The sequence below is a fragment of the Carassius gibelio genome, chromosome A18 (assembly GCF_023724105.1).
Source record: "Carassius gibelio isolate Cgi1373 ecotype wild population from Czech Republic chromosome A18, carGib1.2-hapl.c, whole genome shotgun sequence".
Lineage (NCBI taxonomy): Eukaryota > Metazoa > Chordata > Actinopteri > Cypriniformes > Cyprinidae > Carassius > Carassius gibelio.
Window position 1 is genome coordinate 2,387,173 of NC_068388.1, and position 25,108 is coordinate 2,412,280.

The following is a 25,108-nucleotide window of genomic DNA, read 5'->3' on the forward strand; positions in this document are numbered from 1 at the left end:
ACTGATCAAATGTAGACTTTGAATACAATGCAAGTTGCTTTGATTAAAAGCATTTGCAAGAGCAAATGCATGAATGTAAACTTGAAAAATGTGAAAACACACCTGCTGTGCATGCTTTTGCATCACTCTTTTGTAGATTTTATTTATTTTAAATTAAGAGTTAAACTACAAAATATCATCTAGCACCAAACAAAGTGACTTTAACAGTTGGGATGTTGTAATTATGACTACTGAAGTGGAATGACTCATCTGCTCTGTCTGAGCCGCTGGACGCTCATAATTAAGCAGACTGGTTTTGATGTCATGTCCTCTTTCACACTGTTTTTCTGTTCTGTGAATGTCACTCCATTCTGAGCTCTCAGTCAGGAGGACTCTTTAGTCGTGATGTTGTGAGTTTGAGTGCTCTTTGCAGTGTGTTACAGTATGAACGGCTGCTCACGGACGCCGTGTGCTTGCTTGTGTGCAGGAACGGTTCCCGCAAGTATCCGCCGCACCTTGTGGAGGTGGAGGCTATTCAGCACAAGACCACACAGATCTTTCACAAAGTCTACTTCCCCGACGACACTGATGAGGTGAGACAGACCTGCGTATGCTCATATCATACAGAGAGCTTGTCTATTTGAGATTCAGAGGTGACACTGATATACTGAGCTGCAACAAAGAACTTTTTATGAATGCATTTATTTTGTTAGAACCAAAAAACTTGAAATAACATGAAATTAAAGTAGGGTTCTAAAATAGCAAACATTAAATAAACAAATAAAAAATATGTGACCCTGGAGCACAAAAGCAGTCTGAAGTCTCTGGGGTATATTTGAAGCAATAGCCAAAAAATAAAACATTGCATGGGTCAAAATTATTGATTTTTCTTTTATGCCAAAAATCATTAGGATATTAATGTTCCATGAAGATATTTTGTAATTTTCCTACTGTAAATAGGATTTTTTTTTGTTTTATCAAGGGTCATATATGTATAGAAACTATATAGACATATTTAAAAAGTAATAATAAAAATGACAAAAACACAACAAAATCACTAAAATCTAAGTGAAAGCATAAAATCTAATTCAAAATACTACAATAGAAAAATACAGAAACTGTAATTGTAGATCAATGATACTGAAATAACATTGAATAAAGCTTAAAAAAATTCTACTTTTAAATGAGAATATCCCCTAAAATGAATCAAATCAAATGGAATTAATAAAAATTTATTAATTTAAAAAGTTACTAAGTTACTAAAAGTTTCTCATTTTCATTTTGGTTAACATAAAGTAACAAAATAACCATCATAAAATAAACTAAAACATAAAATTTAATAAAATAATTGATTAAAAAAAATAAAATAATGAATAATAATACAAATGACAAAAAAAAAGTAATATATATATATATATATATATTTAATCTAATTCAAGATATTACCAGAAGCTATAATAGTATCAGTGAAGCTATAATAAGACTGAATAAAACTGCTTCACATTTCTGATTTTTCATGTTCTGATCCCTCCCAGAATATTCCTTTAAATGCATTTGGGAGTGTTTGACCCAGCTGTGTGTGTTTCAGGCGTTTGAGGTGGAGTCCAGCACGAAGGCCAAAGACTTCTGTCTGAACATCTCCGGCAGACTGCTGCTCAAATCACCCGACGGCTTCAGTCTGTTCGTCAAGATCTCTGATAAGGTAAGAGCATCGTCTCTGGGCAGTGGGATTTTGACAATCTTTAATTGGTCCTGAAACCAGTCTTTAATGCCAAGCTCAACCATTAACTGAGTGGGTAATGGGGTTAGAATAATATGGGATTCCTATCAAGACATCTGTCTGTGTTTGTGTGTTGTAGGTGATAAGTGTTCCTGAAGGTGATTTCTTCTTCGACTTTGTTCGCCATTTGACGGACTGGATCAAGAAAGCCAGACCCGCTAAAGATGGTACAGCTTTGTGAATTTTCCTGCACAATAGGGTTTACTTTATTCATCTTTCATGTACACAAACAAAACATTACCATGGAGATATAAATTATACACTCGTGTTTGGTAAGGATTGGTAAGATTTGCTGCTCAAGAAACATTTCTGATTATTATGAATGTTGAAAACTGTTATTCTGCTTCATATCTTTGTGGAAACTGTGAAACATTTTATTTTTCAGGATTTTTTTTTTTTTTACTTCTTAAATATAAAGTTTATTTCAAAAACAACATTTGTTTAAAATAGAAACCCTTAGTAAGATGTCTTTACTGCCACTTTTGATCAATTTAATGCATCCTTGCTGAATAAGTAAGTATTAGTAAATAATCCTGAATAAAGTATAAATACTGACCCAGAGTAAATCACTTAATCCACTGTTTTTAACTTAATTTAATTTCATTTCATTTAATTTAATTTAATTTAATTTAATTTAATTTCATTTCATTTCATTTCATTTATTTTTTTTAATTTAATTTAATTTCATTTTATTTTATTGTTTAATTTAATTTAATTTAATTTAATTTAATTTAATTTTTCAATTTAATTTAATTTAATTTAATTTAATTTTTTATTTTATTTTATTTTATTTTTATTTTATTTTATTTTATTTTATTTATTTATTTATTTTTTATTTATTTGTAATTTTATTTGTTAAATGTAATTAAAGAATTTTTTTAATTTTAATTTAATTTATTTTTTTAATTTAATTTAATTTATTTTAATTTTTTTAATTTAATTTAATTTAATTTTATTTTATTTTTTATTTATAATTTTTAATTGTATTTTACGAAGGTTAAAGAGTAATGGCTCTAACTCTGATGTTCAGGTATCGTGCCTTCATTGACCTACCAGGTGTTTTTCATGAAGAAGTTGTGGACGAGCACTGTTCCTGGCAAAGACTCCTTCGCAGACTCCATCTTCCATTATTATCAGGTGAGCTGACATAAACATCTATATACAGAAGTTCATCATAAAACTATGAATTCAACATGGTTAAAACCCTGGACTGTATCAAATAGAGCATATCACATCTTCATAATCGACATGCATGTGCAGGAACTTCCCAAGTATCTGCGCGGATATCACAAATGCTCCAGAGAAGAGGTTTTCCAGCTCGGCGCTATGATCTACCGGGTCAAATTCGAGGATGACAAATCCCACTTTCCCAGCATTCCCAAGATGCTGAAGGAGCTGATTCCTCAGGACCTGATTCGCCAGCTCTCGCCCGACGACTGGAAAAGGGTTTGTGTCACACTTGCAGTGATCTCAGGTGTGTGTGTGTGTGTCATTCACACACTGATCCTTATCAGTATACATCCTCTTTATGATCTGCAGTCGATTGTGGCGTACTTCAACCGGCATGCTGGGAAATCAAGGGAGGAAGCCAAGCTGATGTTTCTGAAGATCATCTTTAAATGGCCCACGTTTGGCTCGGCCTTTTTTGAAGTGAAGGTACAGTCACTGTGCTGTTCGGCAATCTGACACTTTTCTGCTTGCTAGCCTATTTGCAGAGTTCTTGAAACTCGTTTTCATTAATTTCTCTGAATGGACTGATCTGTTTTGTCAAAATAATTTATTTTTTCATTGATCCTCATGCAGCAAACCACAGAGCCACACTTCCCTGAGATCCTGTTGATAGCCATCAATAAATATGGAGTCAGTCTGATCGACCCCAAGAACAAGGTGAGTTTTCTTTCTTTTTCTTGCTTTTTACTAAAGTTTCATCATGCAACGACTGTTTTTTCCTTTTTTTTAATCATCTGAAATGTATTGCAATTATTGCAAATAATGTCAAGCACACAGACACATGCATTCGTTTCAGCAGTTTTAGTGTCACTAGGTTTAATACGTTATCAAATAAATGTATTTATGCTTGGTGTTTAAGTTGTTTAATAAATGGCATTATGTTCGTTTCATACTATTTCTAATTTTTCATTTTTGTTCTGTTTTGAATAATTACATTTAAAGGATTTAATGTGAAGTGAAGGAAACTAAAATACATGTTTATAGTGTTCTCAATTTTATTGTGTATTTTACATTCTGAATAGTTAATATTTAATATTTTAATTAGTTATTTATTTTGCATTTTAATTAAATTTTTTTAAAGTTTCCTTATTTTTATTTATTTATTTATTTTTAATTTATTTAAAATCTAAATGAAAATGAGAAATATTGCTTTTGCAACAATAGCTGAAAAATAGGAATAAATCATAATGCATTGCAGCCAAACTCAGTGTAATTTCATTTTAGTATTATTTATATCATAATTATAGTATTTAATAACATTTTGGATTACTATTTAGCATTTATTATTATATTTTATAATACATTTTTATCAAGTTTCAGGCAATGTTTAAAGTTTTTCTTTGAATGATTTTAGTTTTCATTAACTGTAATATCCCTGTGGTGGATATACTGATACAGTGTTCCTCATACTTTGCCATGACTTGTTTTTTCTTCGATCCCAGCGTGCAGTGATGATTGTGTTGTCTGTGTTTTCTCTGTTCTCGGTCCGCAGGATATTTTAACCACGTACCCCTTCACTAAGATCTCCAACTGGAGCAGCGGGAACACGTACTTCCACATAACTATCGGCAACCTGGTTCAGGGCAGCAAGCTTCTGTGCGAGACGTCACTGGTGAGACAAAATGAATGATGATTATATGAATGAAAAAATGGCCATTTGTGCATTTACATCCCTTGTTTCTTCATAACAGGGCTACAAGATGGACGACCTGTTGACGTCCTACATCAGCCAGATGCTGACCACTATGAGCAAGCAGCGCAATTCACGCGGCCACAGCAAGTGAACGTTTGATTGGCGCGAGGCGGCGGAGCTGGTGCGTCTGCTGCGGCCTATTGGTCGGCCGTGCAGCTGGGGGCGGGCCTTCGCGTCCCAGCTGTGGCGAATGAGCCGCACCCCCTCTGCCAGCTCCCAGGGCTCTGTGCGTCCCGATGAAGACTCTTCATCTGCCTCCAGTGAGGATGACTACCTCTGAGCAAAGCTCCTGTCTCCGTCTGCATGTGAAGAGCCGGATTCATGTGTCTCTTGTTGGATGATTTGCTCTGTTTTAAGGCACAATTTAGGTACCATTTTCTTAGTTTAGTCAAATTCAGAGTTAAGAGTCGATTATGGACTGGAATTGCGTTGCTACATGCATCCTGAAGCATTATTTATGTGGTAATCTCTGTAAGAGCGCTAAGAAAAACACTTGCATGAGTTTCTGGAGGGTTTTTTGAATTTGAATCTTTTTAATGCGGCAGAAAAATCACTTTGAAATGTTAGTTTGTGTTCCATTTGAGAATGATACATTTATTTGATTCACTTTTTAAAATGTTACACTGAAGGCCTTAATTTTATTGTATTTTTTTCTTTTTTTTATGGGAAGACTAGTAACTGTTTTTTACATGCATCTTAAAGGAAGATACAGTTAAGTCTTCATCAGAACAGATTTGGAGAAATTTAGCACTGTATCACATGCTCACCAATGAAAGTGAATGGGTGCCGTCAGAATGAGAGTCCAAACAGCTAATAAAAACATCACAAAATGTCCTTTTTTGGGTTAAATATTCCATTAAAATTGTTACATGAGCAACATTAATCTCTTGAGCTGCCATTATAACCTCATTTGCATGAGTCCCGAGTCTGTTAAATACATGCAGAAGTCTATTTTGTATACGAAAGGGGGAAAAAAGAAAAATGCATGGCCTTATATATATACATAAACATTTACATAAAGAAACCCGTCAATAACATGTTTAGGTCATATTTCTCCCTGAGGAAAAATTATTTTTGCATAAAAGAAAATGAAACCTGAAAGCCTGTTTTAGAAGTCAAATTTCTGTAGTGTTCGTGCATCATGGAAGTATTTGTTTGCACTGTCTTTAATGTACGATTTAAAGACATTAGAAAGTATTAAAATATCATAGTGTTGGGGGTTTAATGAGAACCAATAATTTAATACCCATAAAATTTCCAGATTCACTAGGCCAAATCAGGATAAAAATCTTACTGCTCTTAAAATCAGGATTCACGTTCTTAATGCACATTTAATCTTTTTTTATTATTGCTTTTTGAAATGATTTTGGGGTGACATGTAGGGATGCACGATATTGGATTTTGGCCGATATTCGATATGCCGATATTTTCTAAATAATTTTGGCCGATGCCGATACCGATATCGATATATATACAAATATATACTGATATATTTACAAATATATACTGATATATTTAAACTTTAATTTTACTGAAGAGAAATCCATGTATCTCTTCTGTACTGATTCTACCATAAATTTATTATTTTACAAATGTAGACAGACATTCACATCTGAAAAACAGGTCAATTATTTCACTTGGAGAATATCGGTTTGGCTCATCGGCAGAAATATTCATATCGGCCGATACCGATAATGGTCATTTTAAGCTTTTATCGGCCGATACCGATGTTGTGCCGATATTATCGTGCATCCCTAGTGACATGTGACCTTGACATGTTTTAATCCAGTAGTTGATAGATATGTTAAAGTTTTTAAAGCCTGTTGATTATTGCAGTTGGAGCAGTAGGTTTTTATTAATTTATGGCCTTTATTTGCACCAAATATGTTCAACACAATTATTTGACTTACTGTACCATCAGACACTAACCTGAACCTGATCTGTTTCTTGTGTTTTGTGTGCTAATTCATTTAAAAACTAAGTTATGACTATTGTTATTTAGCCACTCTTTTATGCAAAGGCACTATATTAGTTATACAATTTTATATAAAATGTTCCTGTAAAAAGTGTAACGTTACATCCATGAAAATTAAATGTGATACTGTCACTTTAACGTCAAATCTTTTGTGATGATATACATATTGAGACAATATGGAGTCTGCTAAAATATTTTTATTTAGGCTATTAGAGATGATGTCATAGAGTAACAAAAAAAGACAACGAAAAACTTTTATCAGAATTTCATCAGTTTACAATCATATTTACAGACATGTTACATTAAGACGGATTAAGTAATAGAAATCACTCTAGGCGTTGCATTTTATACAGGCGAAACATCTGGAGCAAAAAACATGAATGCAAGCCAGAGCGTGTCTGTTGAACATGCAAACGAAGACCTTTCAGCTCATCACATTAATCAGAAACCTTGCATTAACAGAGGGTGATTAAAGCGAGCGCTTTAGGTTTCGTGTCAGCAATCTAAAGCTTTCAAATGCAGATTGTCTGTTTGGCTTGTTATTGTCTTCCTGATTGTAAAGCTTTGTCAATTTTATCACATCATGCAATGGATCTGACATCTTTAATATTTCCAAAACACTCTGGATTAAATCTGGTGGTGCATTTCATTTTTACCATGCGTCAGACGGCAGAAATCAGGCAAACTCAGCCTTCAGTGATAAAAACGAACTTCACAGAAGCAACAGAAACTGGATGATGGATTCATCTAATGCCGCCAATTCTGAAAACAATTGGTCAAATACATTTGATATTTTTTAACAAAATATCACTTACATTACATTTTCAGTTAATTACCATGTAAATACCATGGTACATGAATTTCATGGTACTGGCACAGTATAAGAATAACTCACCCTAGAATAGGAAATAATATATTTATTGTTATTAATATATTATAATATTTGGTAAAACTTTACAATAAGGTTCCATTTATTAACATTAGTTAAACTAACAGTGAGAAACACTTTTATTAATCTTGATTTCAACATTTACGGATACATTATTAAAATCAAAAGTTGTATGTATAAGTGTTATTTTATGGACCTGAGCTTAACAATGAGCAGCTGTATTTTACTAAATTTAACAAAGATTAATAAATACTGCAACAAATGTATCGCTCATTGTTAATGTTAGTTGATATATTAAATACAGTTAACAAATGGAAACTTATTGGAAAGTTACCGAAGATTTTATTTGATATGTTTTAAGCACATTTTCCCACAAAATGTCAAAAAATTTTTAAATGTATTTTTTTAAGGTAATGTGTGTGTGCGTGTTTGTGTGTGTGTGTGTACATACACTTACACAATACTATGTTTGGACACATTATAGTAATGCAAATTTTAGGGGAAATTCAAAACAGTGGTTTTAGATTTGATTTTAGGGATTTACATTTTTTTACCATGTTCCTCCTTAGATCCAAAATATTATATATATATATATAATATTTAATAAATAAAATATTTTGTATATATTATTATGTATATATAATAAATAAAATATAAAATATATATATACTTATATGTATATATATATATATGTATATATATATATATATATATATATATATATATATATATACTTTTTTTATTTCTTCTCATTTGTCTTCATATTACCAGTTTGGCCAATAATAGAGGGTAATTTAATATCATTGTTCAAAATACATAAGGTCATGTACTTTTGTCTCGAAGCCGAGTCAAGACTAGACTATGACTGTGAGTATACAGTCTTTAAACCAGGAAATCCTTCACAATTTGAAGCAGCAACAGCAGAAGCTCAGAGTTTGAAGCTCGAATGCAAATGAGCGTGTGATGATGCTGACAGCGGCTCCAGGTCTCCACAGATCTGTGTTGTGAGGGGGTCAGATGGGCGGCTCCTCGCTGATGGTGGGCAGGTTGGGTGTGAGGGGCGTGCTCTGAGCCCCTCCACGGACGCTGATGCTGGAGATGGACCAGACGTCGCTCAGCTCTGCCATCCGGAGAGAGAGGAGAGAGATGAGAGCGGCTCATAACGAGACTGATGGAGGGTCAGATGGGGACGGGGAAGCCATGCATAGGGGGAACATGCAGGGTGAGGTCGAGGTCCCGGGACGGTGACGGCCCGTCAAAGAACAGAGGGTTCCAGCGGATGCCTTGGACCTCAGACGCTTCTACAGCACACAGAGACATGCACACATGCAAGTCAAGGGCTCACAGGACACTAAACTACAAGGGTATGAAAAATCTGATCAACTTAAACTTTATAAATATATATATTGATCATTTTAATTTGACTTCATTTTAAAATTTAAAATCATAAAAAAAAAAAAACTTTATATATTTTTTTTGCTTGCCTAATTTATTAAAATTTTTCATCAACTCATGAACCCCAGTTTGAGAAAAAAAATAAAATAATTATATATATATATATATATATATATATAAATAAACACACACACTACGTATAAATGCACAGTTTAATAAAATAAATATATATTTTGATTATTTTAATTTTAACTCATTTTTAAATTAAGATCATTAAAAAAAAACAAATAACACTTTATATTTTTTTTTGCTTGCCTAATTTATTAAAATTTTTCATCAACTCATGAAAAAACTAAAAACATATATATATATATACACACACATACATGCACACACTCACTCTCTCTCTCTATCACACACACACACACTATGTATAGGCACAGTTTAATAAAATAAATATACTTTACGGACCCGGTCCTTTAATGCGTATACTGGTACAATTAACTAAAACACACACATATACATACAAAACAATTTCTCAATGGCTGTTTTCAGAATGAAAAATTTATTGCATGATATAATACTCTGTGCACTACGTTTTAGAGACCAGTATGTATATATTATACAATAATAATAAATATAGTATGCCACTGTGTTATGCATGCATCCAGTTACATGCATCCAGTTATTTTGCATATTAATTCCAATTTTGTGTTAAAATCTCTTATACTTTTGTTTTTCGATCAAATAAATGGTCAAGGATTAGATGCTACAAACTGAGTTTGGATTGAGCACATCACGTCATACAGTAAGTACAGTATCTTCACTCAGTGTAATCTGTTGTAAACCGCAGTGGTGTAGTTTTCTGAAAACAGCCAGTGATCTGGACGACACATGCAGGACGGCACGACAAAAACATGAGCACTGCCAAAAATCACCAACTTACCCGTCCGGAACTTGCTGTACGGTCCGTTCTCATTCACCTGTCTACTGCCCGACCAGAAGGGCAAGCCTCGCTCACGCCACCTACAGGACCAAACATCACAGGGTCACCACAAACAACGTTGGCATGAGAGAGAACATTAGACAAAACCTGCTTTAGAATAAAATTCTGCACAGAAAATATTCCAATATTCAGATTAACCTATGATTTGTGTTTCAAATGCAAATCTAAGCATGCATTCTTTTAAAATGGATATTTGATATTATGCAGATTAGATCTGGAAGGTCTTTAGATATACTTGAACATGTCATGCATGTGTTTTATTAGCTTTAATAACTAAACTACAGGAGCGAGGCATTGCAGAAGCAGGTTAGCTGAAGCAGAACTCACCAGTGGAAGATGAAAATAGCGGTGATGAGGAAAGCAGAGACGATGTCGGTCAGGATCCACATCAGACTGTATTCATCTGGAGTCTGTGTGAGGAAGAGAGACGTGTAGACGTGACGCATCAGTCGGTCAATCATCGAGTTATATTTGTGATCCGGACTCACCATGAGGAACAAGGGGCGCTGTAGTTTCTTGAGGATGTGCAGGGCGTTTGTAGTGACTGAATGAACGCCTGCGCACCACGCCAGCGAATATAACCACGGCTGACTGATCACATACAGGTTAGTGCTGATGTTCACAGAGGAGTACTTTCTGAAATCAGAAACAGGTTCTGGTGAGACATCATTGGGCCGTTAAAGAGACATTATGAAGCTGCACACTTTACTTGCAAAAGCTTTTCTCTGCAAAGAGTAACACGAGTTCAACAGAGGACAAAAAGTCTGATATGATCGTGTTTTCCTGGTAAGAATGGGGCTATATTTTGCACAGTCAGTTAAAACAAAAAAACTACTGAACCCTGCACATGACATGCAAGAAAAACTACATAAATTGTGCGCACAATTTACTAATTTGTTCCCTCTATTTACTAAAACGTGCACACGATTACTATTGCGTTCACTTGATTTATAAATTGTGCGCACAATTTACTAATTAGTTCCCTCGATTTAGCAAATCAAGTGAACGTAATAGTAAACAGAGGGAACGCAATAGTAATTGTGTGCACGTTTTAGTAAATAGAGGGGAACGAATTAGTAAATAGAAACAGACACACACAAAAAACTAAATATATGAAAAACCTGAGGGAATCAACCGTTTTTTTTTTTTCAAAAGAGATTATATATATATTATATATATATATATATAATTTAGAATATTATAACTAATAACCTAAATAATTGAATAATGTAATTTTATAAGCATAAATATTACATACACATACAAACAAGCATGCATATATACATATGTTTTATAGATTTACACATTTAATAGACATTATTATTATTATTGTTGTTGTTGTTATTAATGCAATTTATTATAATTCAGGGTATTATTATTAATATATATATATATATATATATATATATATATATATATATATATATATATATATATAAATACAATTTATATTTATCATATATTAATATACCATATAATATGAATAAAACCGTAAATAATTATGGAATATATGATAATAAAAAAAGTATGTGCTTATTTATGATTAATAAATATAAATTATATTTATAATAGATTAACAATGTAAATAATTACCACGCAATATCATTATACAATGCTTTAGCATAAATATAAATATTTAGATTTATAGATTAATATATCATAATATAATATATAAATAAGTATATATACATGCTTATTTATTATTAATAATTATATATATTTATAATGTATCAAATATCAAATTATACACACAATATAATAAAATAATTATTAGTATTATAAGTGCAACATGATAAACCAGCTGTGAGCAGATGCTGTAAATGGCTGTAGTCTGCTGTACCTGATCTGCTCCTGTGACATGTAGCTGTAATGAAGGTTGAGTCGGACGATGTGCTCCTCCTGCAGCTCCTCGATGGAGGAATGATCTCCAGACGTCTGCTGCAGCTCGGGGTCCAGCTCCTGAACCAGACTCCTCTGATCGGCCGGAAGCCACAACACCTGCCACAAGACAGGCCAGAAACACCATATAATACACCTTCAGCTGCTGAACCAGCTATTATCATCACGGCTAGAAGAGCTTGCTGAACTACCTGGCTGGAGTTAATGGAGGACTCGTTGTGTATGACCTCCAGGGTGCGTGTGATCCATGTGTCTCTGTAGGGGTGTCCTCGAGGGGGGCGTCTGAGGTCAAAGATCACCAGCTTCTCGTGCTGGGCTGCCAGATCCAGGAACTCCTTCAGGGTGGGTACCGTCTGGTTTCGGACCCGGTTCTTCTCGTCTACATCAAGAGAAGAGGCCGTGCCGAAAGGATCCCGCTGAGAGGAAGAAAAGCAAGGATTTGATTGGTTTGTAAGTCAATGAAAAGCTAGTAATTAATTATACTGACTGTAAAATAAAATTAGATTTTAATGCTATTTTCAAATCAAAGGCTGCAAATTGATTCCACAGTGGTTTATTGTGCGTCTGAGATCTTTAGTAAATGCGGTGAACTCCATCTCTGCATGTGCTGCGAGTTTAACATGTGGAAATGAAGTAAACCTAGCGCATGTTGTGCTCCCAAATACATTTGCATCATTTCCAACATTTTTGTGGATGTTTCCAGCATTTCAGCAGTAGGCTTCTCCACCAAAATAAAAGACTTGAGGATTTCAGGATTTAAAAGAGAAGAATTTCAGACAGAAATAGTGTAAGATTAAATAAGATTATTACAATTATCAAATATACATTTTGATTTTACAGTAAAATACACATTTTTTATAATAACGTTATAATGAATAAATATTTTACATTGCAATTATAGTTTACAACAGTTATGTCATCAGTTTTATAAAAAAAAAAAAAAAAAGTATATTAATATTATTATTTTTTTGTAAATTTCTGTGCTGTCAAATGAATAAACATGATAAATAGCATTCAAAATAAAAAAAGAATGTGTTTACACAATATATGTATGTGTATGGTGTATATTCATGTGTTTTTATATATATATATATATATATATATATACACACATACACACACACACAAAGAATTAAATATATTATTTTATATAAAGTGTATATTTTGAAGACATTTACCTGTACATATTTGTATTCTTATATTATATATATATATATATATATATATATATATATATATATATATATTATAAATAAACAACATTTTTCTTAAATATCTAGATGTGTGTGTATATATATATATATATATATATATATATATATATATATATATATATATATATATATATATATATATATACATCCTGTGTATATTTATTTTATGCACACACACACACACATAATAAATATACACAGCACACACTCTTTATATAAACAAAAACTTATTTTGGATGCGATTAATCATTTAACAGCACTAGGAAATGTGTAATTTACAGCTGTAATACATGCCGTATAATTTCTTAAAATAATAATAAAGAAAAATATTTTATGGTTTACAAAAAAAATTCTTCAGATTTTTTAATACTACTACTAATAATAAATAATTTGCCTTTTTAATAAGGCTTGCCGTCTGAAAACTATGTATTTTATATGGTTCATGGTAAAACACAATCCACAAGCCTTTTGCTTCATCACAGCCCTGAGGTTGAGCATCGGCCGAAGTCGAACTGTACGTGTTTTAGTGGCAGAACAGAGACGCACGCTTCCTCAGGCAAAGCCTAATTCCAGACAGAATCCTTTAATCCCAAGTGATTCCAAGCAGGGATTTCAGAGGGATTCTGGTGTTAATTAACCGGCCAACAACAAAAGCATATATGGATGTGCACTGCATTGTTTTTATTGTAGAACGATGGGCTTTTATAAATCATAATGGTTCTCTGTTCGTTTCTAATCGGCTTTGACCACCACAAATTTAAATGATTTCTCTTAAAATACAAATCCATTCTGTGTGTTCTCTGATAAATGGTTCATTATCCTGAGAAGCTAATATGTGACTTTGAAAGAACATCATAACACATTATAATAACCAGTTTGTATAAGTAAAACATATATAATCAGTAATTATATGGAAATTAAACAACAAGTTATTGGACTGCAAATACAACACGTCAATTAGCTAATCAATTATTATTTTAACAAATGCAGTTTTCAGTTTTCTATTTTTGCTAAACTGTGCATTAGAGTACAAGGCTTTTAATACGTCACTGCACATATTCACACAATTTTACATTATATTATCATTTCATATGAATTGATATAAAAAAAATAAACAAAAAATGCTAAATGGCCAAGAAGGTAAGTGGATGGCACTTGAAAGGAGGCGGTATACACAGCATATGCTAGAAATATTCAATAAGCCATTATTTGATAATGCACATCAGTATTTTTATATGAGCGCTAGTTGATGAACAGGAAGTCAAGGTTCTGGATCATTACTTGAAGAAACCAGGATCCAGCGCTGAGCATCTCCAGCTCATCCCAGGTGAACATGGCCGCCGGTGTGTCCGTCCGGTTGGGGAACACCTCATGCACGTTGGTCGTCCTCCTCAGGGTGCTGTCATGCATCAGGAACGGGACGCCATCATAACTGCAGAGCGAGAAAGAGAGGGTGAATATTGAAGCACTCACTAACTGCATGCTATGAAATTCAGTTCAGTCTGTCTGTGCTTCTAAAATATGAAAAATTACCTTTTTTTAGTTTTTAACTACAAACAATCGAAGAAATACAATTTATTTTTATACTTTTTATAGGCAATTACATACACATAATTTTCAGTTCTACTTTTTTTTATCGGTTATTTTTTTTTATTTCAGTTTTAGTAATTTAAGTATCTTCAAGAATCAGTTAAAAACACTTTTTTTTGACCCTCTAACTCTATCCCTCTCTATTCTAATTCTATTCTTCATTAAAGAATGCCTCTTTTAGACTTTACGAAACTGCTTTAAAAAACGAATCTCTCTAATCTTTTTGTATTCCATCCATAGTTGTTTTCTTTTAATTTATTATACAATTGTAATTCTGACAAAAGCAAATAAGGCCTCTAACAATAGCTTGCTCTATTCTTATTCTATTCTATCGGTTTTCTTTTTATTTTTTATATAATAATAAAAAAAAATTGCTAGGTGTACTGCATTAGGCTAACTGAGACTTGTTATAACACTTGTATATCACTGCTCTTTTGTTGATTTTGATTGCTTCCATTGTCCTCAATTGTAAGTTGCTTTGGATAAAAGACTAAATGTAAGATCCTTTAATTCAGTTTGTTGCCAAGGTTTAAAAAAAAAACCGTTTGATTTTTACTTTACTGTTTGATTTAATTATATATATATATATATATATATATATATATATATATATATATATATATATATATATATATATATATATATATATATATATATATATAAAGATGATTTTATAGTATTCATTAAAAACACAGCAAGCAAACAAGCACAACTCAAAGTAAACATTTTCTAGATGTTAATTTTGTATCGTTTATATACAATTGCATTAACAATGTGAATTTTTCTCAAAATATTTTTTTCAGTTTTCATTCGGTCCTTTTCATTTCATTTGTTAAATATTTATAAATCATCTTTATTATCATTTTTCTTTCTGTTTTAATACCATTTAAGTTAAGCATATTTTCAGTTAGTTGCTACAGTTAGAAACATCAGTTATTTCAAAACATGAAAATATATATTTTGAATAAATTTTGTATTTTTAGTTTACATTTTTATTTATGTGCTTCTGTCATTTTATTAGTATTTTTACCATTTATATTTATTTCAGCTGCACTTTTAGAAATGTTAGTACTTAAGTTCTACTTATTTTAATTTATTTAGACGCCAAGGCAACATTTCTAATTTTCATTTTTAAGTTGTTTATCTAATATTTTATTTCAGCATTATTTAAATTAACATTAATGAATTATTTGACTTTAGTTGTTTTGTTAATAATAACAGCACTGATTTGTTTAATCATGGGAAGTATTTTCTGGGCCTGATAAATGTAAATGTATTTGTTCCAACTTCCACTATTAGAGTTTTAAAAAAAGGTCTAAAACCTTCACAACAACTAAATGTATTTGATCCTGGCTTTCCTCTAACGCTAAACAATCTTTCACATTTTACCCTTAGACAAAAAAACTTGCTTTTACTTGTTATATTTGATCTAGGTCAATGCATGCAGGAAAATATTCGCCTGATTCAACTAATAACCTTTCCAAATGTGGTCAAACACATAAAATGAGGTGTTTACGAATTCTGTTAGCCAGATTAACCCAGTTTCAGTCCACACCTGACACAGATCTGTAACTGCAAATGGGGTCAGAGGTTGTTATATCACAAATAACCCATGATTGGATTGAAATGCCAAGCACTTTCTGTAAAACCGTTCTTGTGTAAATAGCCGTTTTTTGATTCTCTTGAAACAAAATGCAACTTGAAATAAAATGCATTAGCTTTCCTGAAAACATGCGTTGACAGACAGTGTAGGGTCATCAAACGGCTGCAAATAGACGGCACGCTCCCTCATCTACATCCCGAGCTCACGCAGTCAAGACAGGAGCACTTACAGGATTCGTGTTCAGCTAATCATCAGTGACTCATCCAGGAGCCGTTGTTATCACATTGCTCCTGGCTACAGCAGACCTTTGTCCAGAGGAAATGACCTGCTGAATGAGCTGCACATTGACCGTTCAATGATGCATTTAAAGTCGAAGATCACAGAAATCCACTAATGTCTCTCAAAGACGAAGGCTGAGGACTTTGTGTACCGTCAACAGTAGCTCTGCGGTCTACTCTACATAGGCAGCTTTTATTTCTAAATCTGCATCATAATGTTGAGTTAAACCTTATAACTGACTGATCTAAAAGCTAAACACATGCAGTTTTTTTGTTGTTGCTGTTATACTTATTTTTTAAAGTAGATTTTAAATTGCTTTCCCTTATTTTGTTAACATTTTAATCAAATGGTTGTGTTTTCTTTGTTTGTTTTAGGTTTATTTTAAATTTGTTATTTATCATTTTAGTTACCTATAAAAACACTGAATCCAATAAAGTTTTAAGTTAGTTTTAAGATAAAATTTACCTTCAATGTGTGCTAAAATATCCATTAAATTAAATACTGTCTCCACAATCTATTGCACTTATTCACATATTTAAAGGATTTATATTTTTCTTGACCCTTTATTGCATAAGATTTCATGTTATTTTTATATGAACTATTTTGAATTAATTTATGCTCATTTTATTAAAAACAACATAAATAAAATACTTTCTAATTCATTGTAGAAGACGTTTATTTTATTGCGAGCAACAATTCTTTAAAATATAATTTTAGTTCATTATAATAAGACAGATTCCAACAGCGTTTTAAGTTAGTTGTAAAGATAACATTATGGTACTCTAGCAAATGGGCTAAATGCTACCTTAGAAATGGGCCATATATTTATTTACAGTATACATAACAAAAGTGTGTGCATATATATATTACTTGCATACATTGCATGCATTTTCTCCAAAGCAAAATAGAGTGGGTATACATTTCACAGCTGCACTTTATTGCAGGGCATTGCGGTTTACTGTGACTATAGGAGCTTGAAAGAAGCACGTTTCGGTACTTTAAAATGCTTTCATGCAGAACAAGAAGTAGGAACGGTTGAAGACGCCCACCTGATTGTGACGTCTGTCTCCAGTCCGTCTCCTCCCGATTCTACAGCCTTCTCAAAGGACATCTGGGTATTTTCTGGTGCAAGCTGTTTGAAATGAAAATAATAAATAAATTAATTCAAGATAGAAGGAAACCAAGTCCTGTTTAGTTTTGAATGTTAAAAAGATTTTAAAAGGGCATGCTGACATAAGCCCACATTCAGTCCATGTGTGCTCAATTAATATTGCACAAATATCAAGAGGTAAAAATAGCAGACCATGGGCGCTCCTCTGTGCCCGAAGAGGGTGGGCGCTGGCCCCAGTCTGCCCTTCTCTTTAATACAGGGTGAATACATGCCCAATGGCACTAGATACAGGGCGAAGAGAACCGCCAGGAACAAGCTGAGGAGAGCCACCTGCCTCACTGAAACACACACACACACACACACACACACACACACACACACACACACACGTTAAACCTCAATTAATGAAAGAGTAAAACGCATCCAACCATTATAAAAAAACACATTTCTCCTTTATAATATATCACATAGGAACGTTAAATGTTAATAGAACACCAGGCAACTATTTCATCAGCTGGTTTTCTTCATTAAAGGGTGGAGAATGTTGTAGCTAGTCAGTGAAACTTCGTACACTAATTAGGGAAGATCTCAATATTGCTTGGAGTCAGTCTAGTGCTACCAACAGTTTAAAGTTTCATATACCTTTTACCAAACCTTCCTCAAATTTTAGAACTAAAACTGAACTAAAACTAGGAACTAAAAATGAAATAATAATTTAATAAAATCTAAACAGAAAAAAAAGTTAATACAAATTATAAAAGCTCATAAAATAACTAAAACCTAAATGAAATTTAAATCTGGAAATAAATATATAGAAAAAAATGTATTCATATAGAGCATTCGGCAATATATATATACACATATACATATATACATATACATATACACACACACTATTAAAAAAATTAATAAATGAAAATATACTGGTAATTTTCTGTCAGGATTTATTCATTATTTTACAGATATTTCCATTAACTACAGCAAACCTATTAAACATAAAAAAAATACCGTATTTTCCGGACTATAAGTCACACTTTTTTTCATAGTTTGGCTGGTCCTGCGACTTATAGTCAGGTGCGACTTATTTATCAAAATTAATTTTACATGAACCAAGAGAAAACATTACCGTCTCCAGCCACCAGATGGCGCTCTATGCTGCTCAGTGCTCCTGTAGTCTACACTGAAAACATAGAGCGCCCTCTTGTGGATGTAGACGGTAATGTTTTCTCTTGGTTCTTGGTTCTAAATAAATGCAACTTATAGTCCAGTGCGACTTATATATGTTTTTTTCCTCATCATGACGTATTTTTGGACTGATGCGACTTATACTCAGGTGCGACTTATAGTCCGAAAAATACGGTATATGGAAAATTCCTTCATATTAATAGCACATTCAATGTGCCCTATTTTTGCAGATTTTTTTGGGGGGAGGATATATATATATATATAGATGAGCTTCATCAGTTTCAGAAGTTCAGATCAGGCCAAAATTGGGTCATCATATTCCCCATCATAATCCAATCCACTAAGCCACCCTCTTGATTGCAAAAAAAAAAAAAAAATTCATCTCTGCTGCAGCCACAACAATCATTTAGCAGCCTGAACACACATGGGAATTACAGAATGATAATCGCACACTGACAGGCCCAATTAGTAACCGCAGCAGCCGCTGAGAGCATGATGCATGCTTATGTCATCTCTACACTGGCACGGCTCATTTCAGCGACAGAGAGAGACCAGCTCTTTGTGAGAGAGGGATGCTGGGACAAAGGGCCGGTCTCTGGATGGAGGCGAGCATCACACATCTGCTGTGAGTTCAGCCTCTGTCCTGCATTTGTCTTTCTGCCTCGTTCGTCACGGCTTCATTAAGAGCAGCGAGAGAGAGAGAGAGAGAGACGCAGACGTGACTCAGCTGAACATCAGCCAGACGGAGGAGAAAAGAATATGAGCAATGCTTTTCAAGGACAAGTGGTGCATCAGAGCGATCGGTTTTGATGAAATATCGTGCATAAAATTTGCTGTTTTACCTAGTGTTGTTAACAATTAAAAATCGCTTAGAAAATTGTTTTCGTTAACTGAAAGCTAAAAAAAAATATTTTGAGAAAACCTAAATGACTATAAGAAATGTGGCCTTGGCATATAACCGAAACTGTTAATACAAATACATTTTCCGTATTGATTTTTCACAGGTGTTTTGCCTTTATTTTGAATTAAACTGCATTATTTTGTGTTGTAGGGCAGGGTCAGTATCATTAATTAATTATTATCATTGCTGGAAACGAAATAAATGTTAAATAAAATATTAAAAAGCTTAGTTATTTTATTTTTCATTAAACCTGAAGTACTAAAATAATCAAAGCTAAATACAATTAATAAAAAGCATACACACATATAAAAAAACCTAATAAAATAATAATAAAAAAATACTGAAGATAAAACTATTTTAGAAATAAAGGAAATGTCCCTAAAAATAAAGGATAATGTCCTGGCAGAAAAATAACAGAACATTTAATTTTTCTATGGATTTTTTTAAAGTGTTAAACTAAAGCTAAATATAATTTTTTTTTTAAATCATTAAAATTAAAAAACAAAAAAAATATATAATAATAATAATAATAATATTATATATATATATATATATATATATATAAACTGTTTCCAAATAAGAAATTCTTAAAAGTTAGTAAAATTCTCGATAGCACGCAGCACTTTTAATTACACAGCTGGGGATAATAAAGTTGTTAGGTTCTGTCAATTAAATGCAAGTGGCACTGCATCATGCTGTGCAATATTGGACGATTATAACAGTAGCATTCTAGTGGTCTCATCGATTTAGAAAGAACAAGCTTTTTTAATCCACAATCACAACATCCCCACCACTGGCTGATGACGTCTGATACGAGACGAGTAGGTGCGCAGCCCATTTTACAGCCCAGAACCACCTTTCTTGGTGAAAACTAGATCTGTGCTGGCTGAAACAGGATCTGAGCAGAATCACAGTGTGCTTTCATTTGTTGCCAGCAGCGAACAGGATCACGTACCTCTCTTGTTCATGCGAAAGAAGTGTAAGGCTATTGGCCAGGACAGAAGTGTCATTAGAAAAACTCCGCCCACGTGAAGGAAGGGTGCTGTAACCTGCTCGACAAAAATGGAAACACATAAATGCATTACAGGAACTGTACTTGATGTAAAGCAGCTCAGAATACTGCCGTGACATTCTGTGCCGGGTGACATGACCCACCTGAAAAGAAAGGAGCAGCGTGGTCCATTCTTTGCTCCACACGTCAGAGAGCACAGCTGTGGCACTGATGGAGAAGCTGAGAGTCACCAGGATCCCAATCTGAGCAAAATAGAGAAAAGTAATAGAGAAAATGGACACAATTAATAAAATAAAACTAAAAAAAATCAGAAAATATTTTTCAAATGTTATAAATTGTTTATTTCAATAAGAACAAATATATATATATATATATATATATATAAATTCAAAGCATTCAAATATAAGGATGAAAAAAATAAAAACATAAAAAGGTACAGCATGTTCTTTTTAGGTTTCTGTAGTTATTTTGTTGTATGCAATTTTATAATTTTAGTTTTTTTTTTAATTTTTAGTTATTTTATTAGATCAAGGTTTATAAAATAAAAATATATATTGTTAATATAATAATTATTAATAATATGATGGATGGATGTTTTTTATTTTTATTTTTTTTGGCGTTGCAGTGTTATTGTTAGCTAAATCTAAACAATTAAACAAAAATTAAATGAAAAAAAAAAATGTGACCTTAAACTTAATGTAAAAAAAAGTCTGGGCAGCAAACTAATATAAGTACTAAAAACTTAACTCAAAATATAAATGATGTAACTAATAAAAAAAAAAAAAACTAATACAAATTAAAATTAACCTTCAACTGAAAAAAAGAATAAATAAATCTAAATATTGATAACACATAATCCTAAAATAACAACAATGTATTGTTTTTCTTAAAAAAATAAATTATAGCACAACAAAATGTTTCTAAACTGGCTAATGTTGGAGCCTAAAAATCACTAAATCAACATGTGTGTTAAAAGAGGAAAAAATAACTATTAATCACAGTAGCCCTCAAAATACAAATAAAACGGCATATTTTAGCTGAACTCGGTTCAGTATTATCTATACAGTATTCACTGTAGGTTGAACACAATCTGTGCCATCTGAAGCTGTTTCTCTGCTAACACAGATATGGAAAGAACACAGATGTGCGAGCCGAGGATGAATGATGATGATGATGATGATGTTTCTTTGATCACCTTGTGGCTCCAGTGGAGGTAAAGCCTCTGTCCTTCAGAGAGAAGGCACACAGCTAGGACCTGCACAACATCAACACCACAACATTATAATCCGCAGAATCTGAAGCTGAAACACTTTCTGCAGTTCACTGTTCTCACCAGCAGGAGGGCGATGTAGGTGAAGAGAGCGGCGGCGACCACCAGCAACACCACCGACCACGGGAACCAGAAGCCCAGGTTCCCAAAGTTAAACCTGCACAAATAAACAACAGATTAACAAACAGACCTTAATGCAGTTTAGCCTGGGGAAATCGAATTAGTTCATTAATCTATGCATTTTCAGGGACTGAATATTTCTGAATATTTAATGTGAAACATTAGTTTGTATAATGTTAAATGCACACCTTTAATAAAACGCAAGATGCTTTAGATAAAACTATCTGCTAAAAATGTAAAATCTAAATTTAAAAATGTTTTTTTTTTTTTTTTTAAGAATTTGCTAAATTAATAAATGTAACCGTGCAGGGACTAAAAGTGCAGGGACTAATTGCGATGAAAATTCAGAAAATATTTTCCAATAATTTTAGACAAAAACTACAGCAAGTGCATGACATTTTACTCTTAATAAAAGCAAAATTCCTTTTTATTAAATATATAAATAATTTAAATATAGTGAAGATGAATAGGGACATACAAACTCCTGATATTCGGACAAAACATTTAAAATTTAGCCTTATTTTTCAAATCAATCAAGCAATGTAATTAAATAACTAACAATCCGCAGGGACACACACACACACAAAAAATCTGAAAATATTTATAAAAATATTTTAGACAAACTACAGTGAATGCATGACATTTTTATTTATATAATATTTTTTTAATATAACCCCTACATGCATATATCTGATATTCTGAGGAAAAATATTTTAAAATAAAATACTCAACATTATTTTTATTTTTGAAGTTGTTGTTTTTCTATGCCTTACATAATCAAATTAACCAAATAATGTTATTATATAATTAATAAGCCATTGGGACACACTAAATAGAAAAAAAATTTTTTGTACATTTTGTTTAGAAAAAAGCTATAGTGGATGCATACAATTTAAAAAAAAAAATTCAAGTTCATTTAACTCATTCAAATGTAATGGAAATGCATAGGGATAAGCTAATTCCAAATTGTCTGTTGTTTTCTTTAAATATGCTTTACATTTCAAATAAATCCAAATGTAATTATATAGTTTTAGGGACACACAAGTGGCACAGTTTTCTGTGAATGACATCAGTTTAATTGTGTCAATGCATCTGTCTGTCCGTCCCGAGACACTCACCAGTCGAAGTCGTTGTAGTCATTCTGCGCCTCACTCCAGAAGTACAGGAATATCAGGGTCAGGATAAACGTTACGATGAGGAGAGCGAAACAACTGCACTCCAACTGTAAGACAGAGCCATCATGAGCCGTGAGAACACCCACACATCACCTCAATCACTCGGCCGGACGAGTGTGAAAATACAAGAGGAGGATGAAACAGAGGAACTCTGCGATTCAGATAGTTGATTTGGAGCTGGCTCAGCATGCAGCAATCACACGGTGAGTTATCAGCCTGCTCTAAATGACTCAATGAAGGATGCTCACACTGCAAACCTCCGAACTCACTCACGCCTAACACTGAGTCACTCCAAGAGGAGCTTGTTTATCGCTACTGAAACCTGCTCCATTTAGAAAGCAGACCATCAGAAGATGAAGAGCTGCGCTCGTGGTGTTAAAGAAAACTCATACAGGAAAAAATGCTCTGATAGTGCTTTCTGTCGAACAGCATGAGTGGCTTCAGCAGAAATTCAGGTTAAGAGGAAAATATTCACAGATTTAGATGAAACATGCTCCTTGAGAGTAACCAATATGTTGGTACTTCATACATGTGGTGTATTTTATACCAGCATGCACAGAGATTATTCACCTTGACGTAATAGCAATATATCAATATCAAATTAAATATTACATTTGCATTTACTGAAATAAGTTTCAGTATTTTCAAGGTGGCATAGGAATAGATAAACAAGGTCATAGGTTCGTTTCTCAGGGAATGCATGAAATTATTAAATGCATGCTTTGAATTGGATGGAATTTGCTTTAGATGAAAGAGTGTGGTATAATACATGAATACAAAACGAATTTTAACTACATGGTGATTTTTTCGATAAATGAATAAAATGTAACAGGGGTTAATAGTGCAGGAAAAAAAAGAAAAATAATTCACACACAAATACATACATACATACATATAATATATATATATATATATATATATATATATATATATATATATATATATATATATATATATATATATATATATATATATATATATATATATATATATCACTATTTAGGTTTAATACATTTTCATTTCAGTTGAAGAAGCAGTTTTTATTTCCAGTTAGTAAAGTTAGCACTTCAATATTAAATATTTGCATGCCAAAATAATGAATTTGTGTGTAGTAAGTATTTTAGTTAATAATTAAGTTTTATTTCTATGGAAGCTGGTTTCTGTGAAGAAATCGTAAAAGTAATTGCAAATTTTTATCCTCATAGTTCTGAGTATATTTCTTACAGATCAGAATTTTTTTCTGGCAATTCTGAGATACTGCAAGAGATAAAGTTATGGCTGTGAGCTACAAAAGTCAGGAAAAGCCAAAAAAAAAATCAGAATTGTGAGATCAGTCATAGTTGCCTTTTTTTTGTGTGGCAGAACCAAAAAAAAAAAAAAAAAACAGTTGTGAGAAAGTTTTGAAAACTCAGAATTGCAAGACAAAAGTCTGAATTGTGATAAAACGTCGCGATTACCTGTGTGTGTGTGTATATATATATTAAATTGTGGTGGAAAAGGGCCTCTTTATATTGCACAATCATTTCAATAAAAACATTTTTTTATTATTGATTTAGTTTACAATAATAACCCTTAAAAGGAAACGGAAATGGCACTCTTTATGTGTAGCATAAATATTATGCCTCATGCGTATTACTAAAATAACAGTTGTGATATTCTATTAAGCATAAAAATACATAGCACACAGAAATGTTAGGTACAAATAGTCATTTTTCTTAATTTTACTCAATATGTCCTTATTGATACGGTTTATTATTTTATGAAATGTTGTATTTTTGCCTCAATCATACTGGGATTTCTAG

The 25,108-nt window shown here is 32.5% G+C and overlaps 2 protein-coding genes across 4 annotated transcripts in view; one reads left to right on the forward strand and one right to left on the reverse strand.

Annotated features, from left to right (window-relative positions):
* The window catches only part of myo7aa (myosin VIIAa), a 39,211-nt gene extending 33,695 nt beyond the window's left edge, over positions 1–5,516 (forward strand). Inside the window, exons 40-48 of the mRNA XM_052531641.1 lie at positions 467–572; positions 1,568–1,681; positions 1,839–1,926; positions 2,790–2,896; positions 3,020–3,205; positions 3,299–3,415; positions 3,563–3,646; positions 4,482–4,601; positions 4,681–5,516. Coding sequence (XP_052387601.1) covers positions 467–572; positions 1,568–1,681; positions 1,839–1,926; positions 2,790–2,896; positions 3,020–3,205; positions 3,299–3,415; positions 3,563–3,646; positions 4,482–4,601; positions 4,681–4,773 — 1,015 coding nt within the window. The 3' untranslated portion in view covers positions 4,774–5,516. The remainder of the gene's footprint in view (positions 1–466; positions 573–1,567; positions 1,682–1,838; positions 1,927–2,789; positions 2,897–3,019; positions 3,206–3,298; positions 3,416–3,562; positions 3,647–4,481; positions 4,602–4,680) is intronic.
* A 1,318-nt stretch (positions 5,517–6,834) lies between these two features.
* Positions 6,835–25,108, reverse strand: part of gdpd4a (glycerophosphodiester phosphodiesterase domain containing 4a) — a 29,759-nt gene continuing 11,485 nt past the window's right edge. For 2 of the 3 annotated variants that reach the window (XM_052531638.1, XM_052531637.1), the window contains exons 3-16: positions 23,250–23,353; positions 22,075–22,168; positions 21,937–21,996; positions 20,885–20,983; positions 20,685–20,778; positions 17,836–17,981; positions 17,582–17,664; positions 14,342–14,492; positions 12,038–12,262; positions 11,788–11,945; positions 10,436–10,583; positions 10,275–10,357; positions 9,888–9,967; positions 6,835–8,847 (exon numbers count right to left, since the gene is read on the reverse strand). In XM_052531638.1, the coding sequence (XP_052387598.1) occupies positions 8,726–8,847; positions 9,888–9,967; positions 10,275–10,357; positions 10,436–10,583; positions 11,788–11,945; positions 12,038–12,262; positions 14,342–14,492; positions 17,582–17,664; positions 17,836–17,981; positions 20,685–20,778; positions 20,885–20,983; positions 21,937–21,996; positions 22,075–22,168; positions 23,250–23,353 (1,647 nt within the window). In that variant the 3' untranslated portion in view covers positions 6,835–8,725. The remainder of the gene's footprint in view (positions 8,848–9,887; positions 9,968–10,274; positions 10,358–10,435; positions 10,584–11,787; positions 11,946–12,037; positions 12,263–14,341; positions 14,493–17,581; positions 17,665–17,835; positions 17,982–20,684; positions 20,779–20,884; positions 20,984–21,936; positions 21,997–22,074; positions 22,169–23,249; positions 23,354–25,108) is intronic. The other variant, XM_052531639.1, reaches the window with a different exon arrangement.